Source organism: Leptonychotes weddellii, chromosome 2 (genome assembly GCF_054177405.1).
Source record: "Leptonychotes weddellii isolate Sample4059 chromosome 2, ASM5417740v2, whole genome shotgun sequence".
Lineage (NCBI taxonomy): Eukaryota > Metazoa > Chordata > Mammalia > Carnivora > Phocidae > Leptonychotes > Leptonychotes weddellii.
This window is the reverse complement of record NC_138370.1, coordinates 69350976-69364250: the sequence shown is the minus strand read 5'-3', so window position 1 is coordinate 69364250 and position 13275 is coordinate 69350976. Positions and strand designations below refer to the sequence as shown.

At 41.6% G+C, this 13275-nt stretch overlaps 1 protein-coding gene across 14 annotated transcripts in view; it reads left to right on the top strand.

Annotated features, from left to right (window-relative positions):
- Positions 1 to 13275, top strand: part of SMAD1 (SMAD family member 1) — a 91587-nt gene that overhangs the window by 54317 nt on the left and 23995 nt on the right. For 13 of the 14 annotated variants that reach the window (XR_014142831.1, XM_006744101.3, XM_081811816.1 and 10 more), the window contains 3 exons: positions 4274 to 4531; positions 7002 to 7118; positions 10118 to 10339. Coding sequence is in view for 13 of the 14 variants with exons in the window: in XM_006744101.3 (XP_006744164.1) it covers positions 4274 to 4531; positions 7002 to 7118; positions 10118 to 10339 (597 nt within the window). In the remaining variant the exon portion in view is untranslated. The remainder of the gene's footprint in view (positions 1 to 4273; positions 4532 to 7001; positions 7119 to 10117; positions 10340 to 13275) is intronic. The other variant, XM_081811819.1, reaches the window with a different exon arrangement.

Below are 13275 nucleotides of genomic sequence, written 5' to 3'. Positions count from 1 at the left end.
CATATCAGCTATTAAAACATACTATAAAGCCTCTATAATTAACACAGTGGTGGTGGGGCACCGACTAGAATAGGATGGAATGGAATGTCTAAACATAGACCCTAACATATATGGAACCTTATGAAAAAGGTGGTAAATCCAATCACTGAGGAAAAGATGGGCTTTTTAATAAACGGTGTTGGGGCAACTGGCCAACCATTTGGGAAAAGATAAAATTAGATCTGTTCCTCATAGTATAAATAAAACTGAGCTACAGATGGATCAGAGATCTAAGTAAAAGAGGAAACTTTATATGCACTGGAAGAATGCATGGGTGAATTCCTCCTTATAATCTGGGTGTAGGAGAAGCCTTTCTATGACTCAAGACCCATATGCAATAAAGGAAAATATTTTGATAAATTCGATTACCAAAAAAAAATAAGCTTTTTCAAATAAGTAAAGTCAAAGACAACTTGTGATAAAATATTTGTAACATATAAAATAGCACAGGCTAAGAGCTCTAATATATATTTATTTATATTTTTTAATGAAAAATGAAAAGACCAAAAAATGGGCAAAAGGCACAAGCAGACCATTTGCAAAGCCGTATGTTAAAATACCCCCTGAAATACATGAAAAGATGATCGACTTTCACCATAAGAGAAATATACATTAAAATTGCACCAAAATACCATTTCTCACCCATCAGATTTGACCAGTCTTGGGGCACCTGGATGGCTCAGTCGGTTAAGCGTCCAGCTCGTGGTTTCGGCTCAGGTCAGGATCTCAGGGTCATTGGGTAAAGGCCCGCTTCGGGCTCCGCACTCAGCACGAGTCTGCTATAGGTTCTCTCTCTCTGCCCCTGCCCACCACTCTTTGTCTCTGTCTAAAATAAATAAAATCTTTAAAGAAAAAGAAAAAAAATTCCTTAAAAAAAAATCTTGACAAAATAGTCTGTCCTAGGGGCTGTGGGGGAAAAGTCACTCTCGCACATGGCTGGTAGCAATGCGAAATGGCACAACCCCCGTGAAGGGGTGCTTGACAACAACAAAGTTGTATCTTCATTTTCATCCAGTATGGCCACTTCTAGGGATTTACCCAGAAGGTACTCCTTTAACAATACAGCAGTATATGTGTGCATAGGGTTATTCATTGCAGTGTTACGCGTAGTGGTAAAATATTGTAAACTGCGCAGACGTGGGAGATTGGCTGAAGAAACTATGGTGCTGTGTTACCTGCAAAAACAAATGAGGAAGATCTCTCTAAATTAGTAAGTTAATTGTAGGATATAGGTGAATAAAGCAAAGTACAAAACAATATATAGAGTAGGCTGTTTTCCTGTTTAGTAGTAAAGACAAAAGAAAGCACGTATTTGTCAGCTTAACTTTTTCAAGAAGAAATACAGGAAGGATAAACCAGGGGATAAAAAGAAATTGATTATCCTTTAAGGAGGTTAGATGGGGGGGCTGAGTAAACAAATCATAATATGCATATAATAAGATGCCACACACAACATTGGATGACCCCTACAGACATAGTGTTGGACCAAAGAACCCAGACTCAAGAGTATATATTATTCCATTTATATGAACACTTGTGCATTTTACTACAGATCTGTGATACCTCAATACATTTTTTTAAAGTTTATTAAAAGATACTTGTACTGGGGCACCAGGCTGGCTCAGCCTGTAGAGCATGGGACTCTTGCTCTCAGGGTCATGAGTTCAAGCCCCACGTTGGGCGTGGAGCCCACTTAAAAAAATAATAAAGATACTTGTACCTGTGTTGGCAGTGGCAAAATTGATCTTACTAATCAGAGGTGAGGAAAAAGTTATTTTTCTCCTCCAGCTTATCTGTAGGGTGGTGCTTTGCTGTAGTTGGTGGCTCATTCCCAGGTCACCTGCAAAAGCTGATGATGTCATCTGTGCTGTGGACTAAGGACGGCACTGCGCCTGGAGCCAGACCACCACAGCACACAACAGAGTTGCTGCAGGAACACACATACCAAACACGAACTCGAGGTTACACTGCCTCCTCCTCCTGCCACTGTCATCTGTGAGCGATGAGAAGCAAATTCCCAGTTCTCAAATTATAGGCAATAGGAGTCGCTGAAACAGGGGCTCCAGTAAGTAGAGTGTGCGTGTGTATTTGGGGGGTGTCCTTTGAAGGGTCAAGATGGAGGATGGATTCCAGGTGTCGTCTGGTGCTGCATTTTGGGGGCAGGGTTTAGAGGCCCTAATCAGAATTGAGACTATCGCTAGATGACCATGAGAGGCAAGCTGGGAAGTAGGGAGTCCAGCGGCAGCCGCTCAAAGAAAAAGACTGTTTTTATTTTTATTTTTTTATTTTATTTTTTTATTTTTTTAAGGTTTTATTTATTTGCGAGAGAGAGAATGAGAGACAGCACGAGAGGGAGGAGGGTCACAGGGAGAAGCAGACTCCCCGCTGAGCAGGGAGCCCGATGCGGGACTCGATGCCGGGACTCCAGGATCATGACCTGAGCCGAAGGCAGTCGCTTAACCGACTGAGCCACCCAGGCGCCCCAAAAAGACTGTTTTTAATTGCATGGGTAATGCACAGGCATTGTGCTATTTCAGAGCCTTTGTTTATTTTGGAATATAGATTTCTGTTGACATTGGGGGAGCCTTTATGACAATTAGGAATTTTTTCTTCATCAAAATAGTTTATATTTCAGGTGACTATTGAAAGGTAGGAGGAGGATTTAAGCTTTTGATGACTTAATTTGGCTAGATTCCATCACTGTGCAGTAAAGGAAATACATGTATTATACTAAAAAGATTCGTTTTTTAAAGGATCAGTTAGTGGGGAATTTATTTCTACAGATCTGCAATTTAAGATATAGCTTGTGAGACCATTTAAGACCTTCAAGAACCTATTTTTACTTAAAACAATCTCCAGCTCATGAGTAAGTGATAATCTAAGTGTTCAGGGCACATTTTCCTGCAGAAATGGTGTAAATTACAGATAGATCCCTGGAAAGCCCTCAAAAATCGACTTAATCCCTAATGCCACTAAATATTGTTTCTTGGGGAGAATATATTCTTGAGTTCCAGCTCCCAACAACAGTAGCAGATTTTAAATCTCCTCCCCTCTCCTCCATGCAGATTTCCAAATGGGTGGTTTTTCTAGCCAAGGCCATGAGAGTAGTAGGGGTTCTGAGGGCCTTTGTTCCTGGGGAGGAGCTGTCTGGAGACTGTGGTGGGAAGTTGAGGATCTAACCCAGTTAGGGCTTGTTACCCAGGCCTTCACTTCGATTAGCATCCTATTTAGAGTTATTTATAGTGCCTTTGCCTCTAGAGGTTTCTGGAGGTTGCAGACCCTGCTAATTATTAACTCCTTAGGTTCCTACCATACAGAACTTTTAGGAATGACTTGAGCTGTTTTCTTTCCTTCTCTAATGGTATGTATGTTTTTGGCCTTTATACTTTGAGTATCCAGTTAGCAAAATGTGGATTGTATAACCCGTTTTCTCCTTTGCCTGTCAGGTAGTGCTGAGGATTACTGAGAAGTGGGTTATATGCATTAATATCCTCAGAGAAAAGGTTTTTTGTGAAGTGTGACTACTTGGACACAACATAAAGTCTGTCCCACACAACATCATATTTTATCTAATTAACTACCTTCATTGGCATTTGGATTTTATGCTGCTCACTGTATTTATCCTCTCAATCTTATTTACTGTGCCTCCTTTTGTTTTAAAGTGAGTTAATGTGTCAATTTAAAACATTTGTGGTGAATAATCCATACCATTCAGTAAGTATTAACTCTTTCAACGTTATATCTTATCAACCAGAGCTGTGAGCGTGGAACCGTCGGTGGTATATGTTCTTAATTGTGCTTCGGTTTTTAGTGAATGAAAACATTAAGAATGGGGCAACCTTAACCTTTTTTTTTATTATGTTATGTTAGTCACCATACATTACATCATTAGTTTTTGATGTAGTGTTCCATGATTCATTGTTTGCGTATAACACCCAGTGCTCCATGCAGTACGTGCTCTCTTTAATACGCATCACCAGGCTAACCAGCCTTAACATTTTTAACATAGAAGGTGTTTTGCAGACTTTCCTTGGGCAGTTTGTGCTGCAGGTCTCGGGCCTACGTCGCAGCCGTTCTAAAGAGACCATTTGTTACCACATTTATTCCTGAGTGAAAGGTGCTTTGCACTTGAATGATGATTTTGAGTTGGCAGCAGGGCAGGGTTCATTGTGACGTTATTACAGATATTCATCATTTCCATGTTTATCTCTCGCTTTTCTTTCCCTTTTTCCAGTTCTTCCTCCAGTGCTGGTTCCAAGACACAGCGAATATAATCCTCAGCACAGCCTGTTAGCTCAGTTCCGTAACTTAGGACAAAATGAGCCTCACATGCCCCTCAACGCCACCTTCCCGGATTCTTTCCAGCAACCCAACAGCCATCCGTTCCCTCACTCCCCCAGTAGCAGCTACCCCAACTCTCCTGGAAGCAGCAGTGGTACCTACCCGCACTCTCCCACCAGCTCAGACCCAGGAAGCCCTTTCCAGATGCCAGGTGGGTTGGAACATTCCACGACGTTCGGGTCAGGTAGACAGTGCTGCTGCAAGGGTTGGGGGGGGGGAGCCGGGTGCACCTGCACGCAGAGCGCTCTCCAGCTCTGCTACATGGCGCTCTGCTCTCAGATGCAGGATGCCGCTGTGGTCAAGCAAATGTCCTGTTTTATCTGTCAGGCACAGAAGCTTGAATAAGTTTTGATTTGGAAGGGTTTTGAAACAGTTGCATCCTTCTAGGAGTGGCATAATTGTTACAGTCTTTGCTCTTGATAAAAGAGAGAAAGAGAAAAATAATGTGTTGCACACATTGCTGTACCTGGGGGGAAAAAACCCCTGTTGTAAGTGCAACCTCAGAAAAGATATTTCCTGAGGGTTCACACCCCCCTACTTAATTAAATTCATTTAAGTGGTGATGTAATCCCAAGAAACATATACTTTAGCAACAAAGGAAATGCAGCAAAAGTACTGGAGACCATCTGCTTGTTTAACTTAGCAAAGACAAAAACAATTATTCTTTTTTAGATTTAACTGATGGTGTAATGTTTATAAAAATAAATGATTAATTAGGACATTATATTTTTCAAATTATAGGTTAGTAAGCAAGCATCTCACAAAAAATGATTAGTGCCAAATTTCTTGCCAGTAGACTTCAAGAAGGATGCTCTACACAAAGATGTACTTAACATTGATTAATACTTCAAGAAGGGAAAAATGGGCGGGCAGGCCTGTTTGTTAAGCCACTTGAAATGTTTTTAAGTAAATGTGAATTTGACAACTGTGCTGGTAGGTCCTCAAAAATTGAAAAGTGGTCCACACTTGATACTGTTGTCTTTTATTTCCATATTTATGACTTCTTTTGGTTTTGAGCCTTTTATTTTGCATTGTTTTGTTTCTCAATCCAAAACTGTTGAGGATGAGGCAGGGCAGCAGGGATATAGATGAGTTTAAAAGTCAAACTAAGTATCATCTGGTGATCTCCTATTCACCCCACTCTCTCCCAGACCCGTTGGGTTTGATGAACAGGTAAGTGGTGAAGAGAGAGTTTCAGAAGCTTTTGAGCAGTGGCAAAGCCAGGGTGGACCCAAGAGTGAAAAACTGGAAGATTATTGCCCGAGTTTACACTTTGTCCCCGGCTGTGAGGGATTAAGGCTACAGGCCACGTAAAGGAAACGTGGAAAAGAGAAAGCGGCCAGGGGTGGGAGGAGGCACTTGCGGGAATAGCAGAGTATTACCCATCGCCCTCTGGTGGTCTCTCCCAGTGGTGCTGATGCCATTGGTTGCTGATGAAATTTTCACCAGGTCATTTGCAGAAATTTATTGGATTTGGTCTCAGAGGCGTGATGCTCGTTGTCTTCATTCCTGGCTGGAAGTAAAGCAGAGTCAGTGTTACAGCTGCAGGGGAAGGTGCTGAATTAAAAGAAGCCGGAGAAAGGGTGCAGAGGCATCCAGATAAGGTCCCCATAGTCCAGTCTTTGTGCTGTGAGTCCTTGCTTGCTGGCAGCTGGACGGTGGGAGTTCCTGGGTTGTGAGTCAGCTGGAGACTCGGTCTTGGAAATCTCTGAAAAGCTGTTAAAGGAGCAGCAGTATTGGCCATTTGTATTCCACAGTTGCCCTGAGTGATCTCGGCTACTCCTCCGGGTTGTTCATGGTTCCCTAAGGTAAAGCTTTGTTCCCTGCCCTGTCAGGTGTGCGAGATGGGCTCCCGAAAGCCAGTGAGGGACTTGCTTTTTGATCACAAAGGACTATTTGTGGGCAACCCATAACCCCTTATTTTATTTAAGAAAACACAAGACCCATATTAGTGTTCTTTGTTTCAAAAGTCATGCTCTTTGCCTCTTATTGCCAGCTGGCTCTGAGCTTTCTAGAAGAACATACGTAAATTCTGAAATAGAAAATAGCTGTGATAAACTGATTATTATTCTGCTACTAGGGGTTTTAAAACTAGTGATTATTAAAGTAGGCAGGGAGAAGGTAGTCCTAACAGAGTGCTTGAAGTCAGGAGAAATTAACAGTCGAAGTCAGCAAATTGGCTGTAATGAAAGTCAGTTGGTAAATTCCTAAGAGCCTATGAGTTTAATGGAAGAGACCCTGAAGCTCTTTTTCTTAAGAAATCCTATGTAGCTTTGCCATCCACCAGTGAAACTGAAACGCAGAGGTCCTCTCAAAGTGGATTGTATGGAAGTGTGTTTAAATGCTCTTCTGATTATTCAAAGAGAGCACGAGCCCGGATAGGCTCCTGGAACTGGCAGAGAGTGCTTTTCCTCCCACTGGACTTTGACTACAGTTGTACCAGATCATGAGGTGTTAGTTAGGCACTTGTAGAAAGTGTATACCCAGTTCAGTGTCTGTAGTAGCCATTTTCTGATGGGGGAGTTGAAATGGGCAATTCAGTCTCAGTTTCACACAATATATGTTTTTAAGTGTGTGTGTTTATTTAAGGAGAAAGACATCATTTTCTTTAAACTTTGTAGCTGATACGCCCCCGCCTGCTTACCTGCCTCCCGAAGACCCCATGACCCAGGATGGCTCTCAGCCAATGGACACAAATATGATGGCACCCTCCCTGCCCTCAGAAATCAACAGAGGAGGTAAAATGCATTGCTGTGTATTCCCTTTTTAGTGTCTAAAGTTTATCTGTCCAAACGTTACTTTCTCTCACAAATGTTTATTAGTCTGTAAAAAGATAGCTGTTGGAGAAAGAGCTCAATAAGAGAAGCTAGACAGGACTTTTTGGATTACAAATAGATCTTTCCTATGAAGAACAAACACACTGACTTAACTAATGAAGGCCTAAGTACAATTGTGCAGTCTTCTGTTGAGAGCACAATACTTGATGATTTTGAATTGGTGATAAAAGAATATTTTTAAGTGAAGGACAGAGGGGTAGTAGTAAGAAACAGTGAGCATAACATTACTAAAGTGGAGTTGTCACTGGTGATTTCCAAAATTAGAAGTTCGTACGACAAGGCTTTCCAAAGATTCTTTTGTTGATGTTCATCAATACCATTATTTTCCAGCCCTCATCCATATACAGCTGCAGCTGGAACAAACTAATAGAACATTTGTTTCTTTCTTGCTGTATTTATTTGTTTCTAACCTCGTTACAAAAAGGGGCGGAGGCACACGTTTTTCCTCTTCTCACCTGGAAGAGCATAAGCAGCACCTCTAAGCAGGATGGAGCATTTCTTTCCCTTTCTGGTAGAGAGTGGGTGTGTTTCCAGCCCTGTCATAGCACCATACCGCCGGCAGTGACTGAGGGGAGAACGCCTTCGTTCCGCACTGGCAAGTGGTGTGGGCCCAGCCGAGCAGAGAACGCGGGTCAGTGATTGTTGGGAGAGTCCCTGAGCACCTTAGGAGGTCATGACCATGTTGTTGAAGAAAACTGCTCGCGAACAGCCTCTCGTGGAAGAAGGTGCCACCCTGGTGCCCCGTGGCATGGACCATTTCTCAATATGTATGCACTTGATGCAAATTGAAGTTACAGTGCAATCTCATTACTAGGTGTATGTCTCATTTCATTCTTACTACTTTTTTATTAAAATGGGAGGTACCTCAGACTTTATCAGGGTTGCTTACATTTTTTTAAGTTCTTAAAACCTGATGGTAAACTTAAAGAACCTTTCTTGGATGTGCAGTGTAGTAAATTGGAATGTACAACTTCTTAATCTGTAAAATATTTTTACATCTGTCCTACTGGCTCTGTAGTTTATGGTTCCTCATAATCTCTCGAACAACCTCCCAAACATAATTATCAACCAAAAAATAAAAATGTTGGTTGAGGGAAAAAAAAAACTGTCTCGCCCATCTTTGGAGTTTGTATTTCGGGAACAGGACAGCAGGAGAGGATGGGCACAGCACCGCTGTCCAGTGAGGAGCGGGTGGACCCTGTGGCGATCGTGGTTAAGCCTAAAATGTCTGCTGTCAGGAAACAGGCCTTTCGGTTGCTATAAAATTTTTCCTTTAAAGAGCTTTTTGAAATTTCCCCATTAGAATAGGTTTACAGTTAATATCTTCATGAGGAAGGAATGTTGGCCTTTCTGTTACTGTTTTACCTTTGTTGGCTTTCCTAAGGCAGGAGTCAGCACACTACAGCCTGCAGACCAATTCAGCCTGCTGCCTGTTTTTGTAAATAAATTTTTACGGGGGCACAGCTACGTCCATTACATATGATCTGTGGCAGCTTTAGCACTGCTAGGGCACAGTTGAATAGTTGGAGTGGAGACCAGATGGCCCACAAAATCTTTCTGGTCTCTTACAGGAAAAAATGTGTCATCCTCCGACCTAAACGAATAGTATCTTGAACAATCCCAATAGCTTATAAAAGCCTTCTCTAATGATGTCGCAGCCTTCTTTTAAGATTTAGCGCTAGGTAAATCACTAAAATTTTGCGCTTTGAAATACAGCAAGCTGACCTGGGATCGTTGCTCAGCAGAGAAGATAGCGTACGCCTGTATTGGGCTCACGTGCTTAAGTGTATAGAGCGGCTAACATATGCGTGGATTTTTTTTAATGATCGTTTTCTTTGTTTTCTTTACCGAATGCTAAAATTAAGTGCATCGGGATATCCGTGGAGGTTGATGTTAAGAACACAGAAGTACTTCTTCCTAAGCAGTTACAGCTTGTGCTTCTAATGCGGATATTCTTTCTCTTTTTACGACTGTACGCTCAGGACCTCGTAAACCTCAGATCATTACGTATTGGCATACTGGGCATACGTGGTTTGTATTCCTGGAATCTCTAAAGCAGTGGTATAAGAAGTTTTACTACAGAAGGAACTTATCTTTAGAACCTTTTCGTTGCAAATGTTTAGAAGCATGTTCTGTTTGGAGATTTGTTAGTCTTAAGAGATTTGACTTAACAAGCTGCATCCTGTCAGTAAAGTTGGGTAATTTCCATTGTTGGCCCATTCTGGGAATGGAGAGACAAAACACACCTGCTCTGCATGACTTAAAGCAAATATAAGGAAGTTAGCATGAAATCTGGATGAGCGAGATATGATTCATTCTGTAAAAATGGCCAGCTGGCAAGATTTCTTCCTGCGTTTGAGGACTGGAGCCGAGCTGCGGCTGTGATCGTTATTGGCAGCTGAATGTGAAGTAAGGGAACTGCTTATCAATCATTAGAAACTGATTTTCATTGCTTTGAAAAAAGCCTAGGCCTGTGAAGGCTTTGTTGAAGGTCACCCTTTTTCTGCCAGCACCTTTGGCACATTTCCTGTCCTCTATTGTGCTCTTCCCATTGGTTTTTCATTTGCCACTTGTATTTCTTTAGATGGGGAGCCAGCGTCTGTGGTGGGGAGCGAGTAGCATATTGTGAGTGTTCAGCAAGTGCTCTTGGTATGCTTGCTTAGCTGGCGTTTTGGTGATCTGATAGTAATTGGGGAAAATTATTTTCCAATTAAAGGGGAATGTCACACTTAGTAAGGAGGACCTGTTTTGGATGTCATAGAGAAACCGTATACGTTATAATGGCCCTTGCTTTTCCATATCTTCATTCCATGATCCTGAGCCGATTTTACAACACAGTTTCAGTTTTTGAGAGCCCGAGGCACTAACCGAGGTTGACTATAAGCTTTTCTTTCTTACAGATGTTCAGGCGGTTGCTTATGAGGAACCAAAACACTGGTGCTCTATTGTCTACTATGAGCTCAATAATCGTGTGGGTGAAGCGTTCCACGCCTCCTCCACAAGTGTGTTGGTGGATGGTTTCACCGATCCTTCCAACAATAAGAACCGTTTCTGCCTTGGGCTGCTCTCCAATGTTAACCGGAATTCCACTATTGAAAACACCAGGCGGCACATTGGAAAAGGTGAGTTTGCGCTCGAACCTCTTTCAGATGTTTGTCTCTTGTGTCCCTGTTCCCCTAGAACCCACTTAGTTGTTCCTAGAGCAGACTTGTATAGCAAACACCAGGTAGGAAACACTGGCTCCAGTTGGTAAATATTCTTTCAGTTTCTATCAGCAGGATGTTGCTCACTTCCCAATCAGCAGTTTTCGTGGTCTGCCGCCTCATCGGAGTTGGTATTAATTAGCTGAAATAGTGATCTGGGGAGCACTGCTCTAGCTTACGTTTTGCTGCAGGATAAAAGCAGCTGTTAGAAAGTGACTTACAACCTAAAACTAAACGCAAGTTAAAACAAGTAAACCTAATGTGTTTCAAATGAGTACTGTAACTCACGGGGAAAAAGAAAGAACCAATCCAGAATAACTTATGAATATAGTGTTCGGCTATGAATCTCCAGGCCAGGCCAGGTAGGGTAGAGTGCTTGCAAACAAATCCTGAACCCTTTTTAGTAGGCTTGATTATCTGGTAGCAATATGAATAAAATAGGGAACTTTGAGATAGAAGATGAAGCAAATGACTGAGTGTGTGGATGTTGCTGAGAGCCTGGCTGTTCACTATGGAATAAGAAACATACAGGTGTGGAGGAGGGCAAAAGATAAACCCTGTGGAGGTATCAGGGTGAAATGATGATTTAATAATATGTGTATGCATGTTTATGTTCTCGTGGATGTGTGCGTGTGCGTGCTTGTGCGTATGTAGGTGTGCTCAAACATGCATGTAGTTTGTGATCTGTCTGCTGAAAGGGCCAACAAGCAAAGACACCCAGGAGCAGTAAGCACATCTGGTGCTCGGCCCATCATCTCTAACACCATTTCCCACCGAGAGAGGATCCGGGGTTTCTCGGGGAAAGGGCTGACTCCAGGTAGACAATGATGAGCCTGGAACATTTTGTTACATCAGACAGTGAAGAAACGCTTATGAAAATGATGAGGGAATGTCACAGGAGCCAACTTGGAGGGGCTTCCCAGGCCAATTCTGGGACGGTTTGAGCACCAAGATAATTAAGTACAGCTATGGATTTTAAACCACTGAAAAACAATAGTAATTTTGTAAGTCCATGCCAATAATAAATGGATAAAGGAATGAATGAGGAAGGCTGGTTGGGAAATGTAGAGTGAGTGCTAGAGTTGGAAAGTCATCATTTTGCAGCCATCAGTCGGGAATCCTCAGTGGATGCTAAACAGAATTTTTTGCGAGAATCAGGATATTTGCATGGTCTTGCAGTGTCTCCTCACAGACTGCCTCTTAGTTACAAGGGAGAATAAAAATCAGTAATCATACAGTGGAGACATTGGACAGCATCTTGACTGGGAGATCAAAATTATCATCACCAGTGAGAGACAGATGGATGTCATATACCACCGGATGTGATGCCCTGAGAAGGAAGTAAGATCACCTATGCAGACTTCCAGTCGAGAATGCCAGTCTGAATCTCATCAGTGGGGAAACTTCAGACAAACTCAAAATTCTATTAAAAAGGGTGAGGAGGAACTGTATTCTTCCAAAATATCAACGTCAGAAGACAAAGGTGTGCAAATGTTCCACATTAAAAGAGATTAAAGAGCTATGACAGCTGTGTAATAAGCTGACCCATTGACCCACATTACAATAAGCTGTGTAATGATCTGTCCCAGAAAGGGGAAAAAATACCACAGAGGGCCTTACTGGGGTCAGCAGGTAGAGTTAGAGCACGAGTGATAGGTTAGGGAAGACTATTACATCAATGGTACATGCGCTGGCTTTGCTGACTGTCCTGTGGCTATGTAAGAGAACATCCCTAGTCTTAGGAAATGCACACGCTTATGTATATACACACAAACATGTAGATAAGTAGAGAGATCTGTCCATCTAAAAAAAATCCTGGGTCAGAATATATATAGATCTATGCATATACATGTATATATGTGTGGATGTGTATATATGAATACATACGAAGGTGTGTGTAAAAGCATAGAGGGGAAGGAGGTGCAAATGATCAAACTTGTCACAGTAGATGAATCAGGATAGTGGTTATATGAGTGTTCTTTGTTCCGTTTCTCTTGGCTGTTCTATTTCTGTAAGTTTGAAATTATTTCTATGGTAAACATTTTTTTAAAATGACCTATAAAATTTAGAATAGTGGACTAGATTAAGTGGTTATTTAATAAATGCTTAAAAGGCATTTGAGATACAACACTTGATCCTTAAAAAAAAAAAAAAAAAAAGCCTAAAACAGGAATTAATAGATAGTTCCTTTATATGATTAAGGGAGAAAAAATAAACCCTAACCTCCACATTTGATGATGAAATGCTAGAACCTAGGTTTGTAACATAGAGATCTATGATCTGTAAACCCTGTAAATTGTACATAAACACAATTTTGCATACATTTGGGATGGAGGGATATATTTTTCCCTAAGTTCTGAAGTTGACCATTACCCCAAAGTACTAAAAAGCCATTGCACTCTGGAACATTTCTATTAAAAATTAGGAAGAGGGGCGCGTGGGTGGCTCAGTTGGTTAAGCATCTGACTCTTGATCTCAGCTCAGGTCTTGATCTCAGGGTGAGTTCAAGCCCCACATTGGGCTCCATGCCAAGCGTGGAGCCTACTTTAAAAAAACAAAAAATAGGAAGAAAATAAGGATTCTGGGAATGCGGTTATTTAAAATTGTCCAGATGCCTTGACTAATGTATTCAAATGTAGAGTTATCGATAATGGAAGTAAGCCAAAATTATCAATATTGCAGATGATGTGATTAACTAATTGATAATATTCTTGGGATAGATTCTTGGAGTGAAATTAGTAGGTCGAAAGCTCCTGATATATTATGCCAAATTACTTTCCAGAAAGCTTTTATTACTTGCCACTTGCACCATAAGTCTGTGTATGAGTGCCTTTCCTCCTTCACCCATGTTAGTA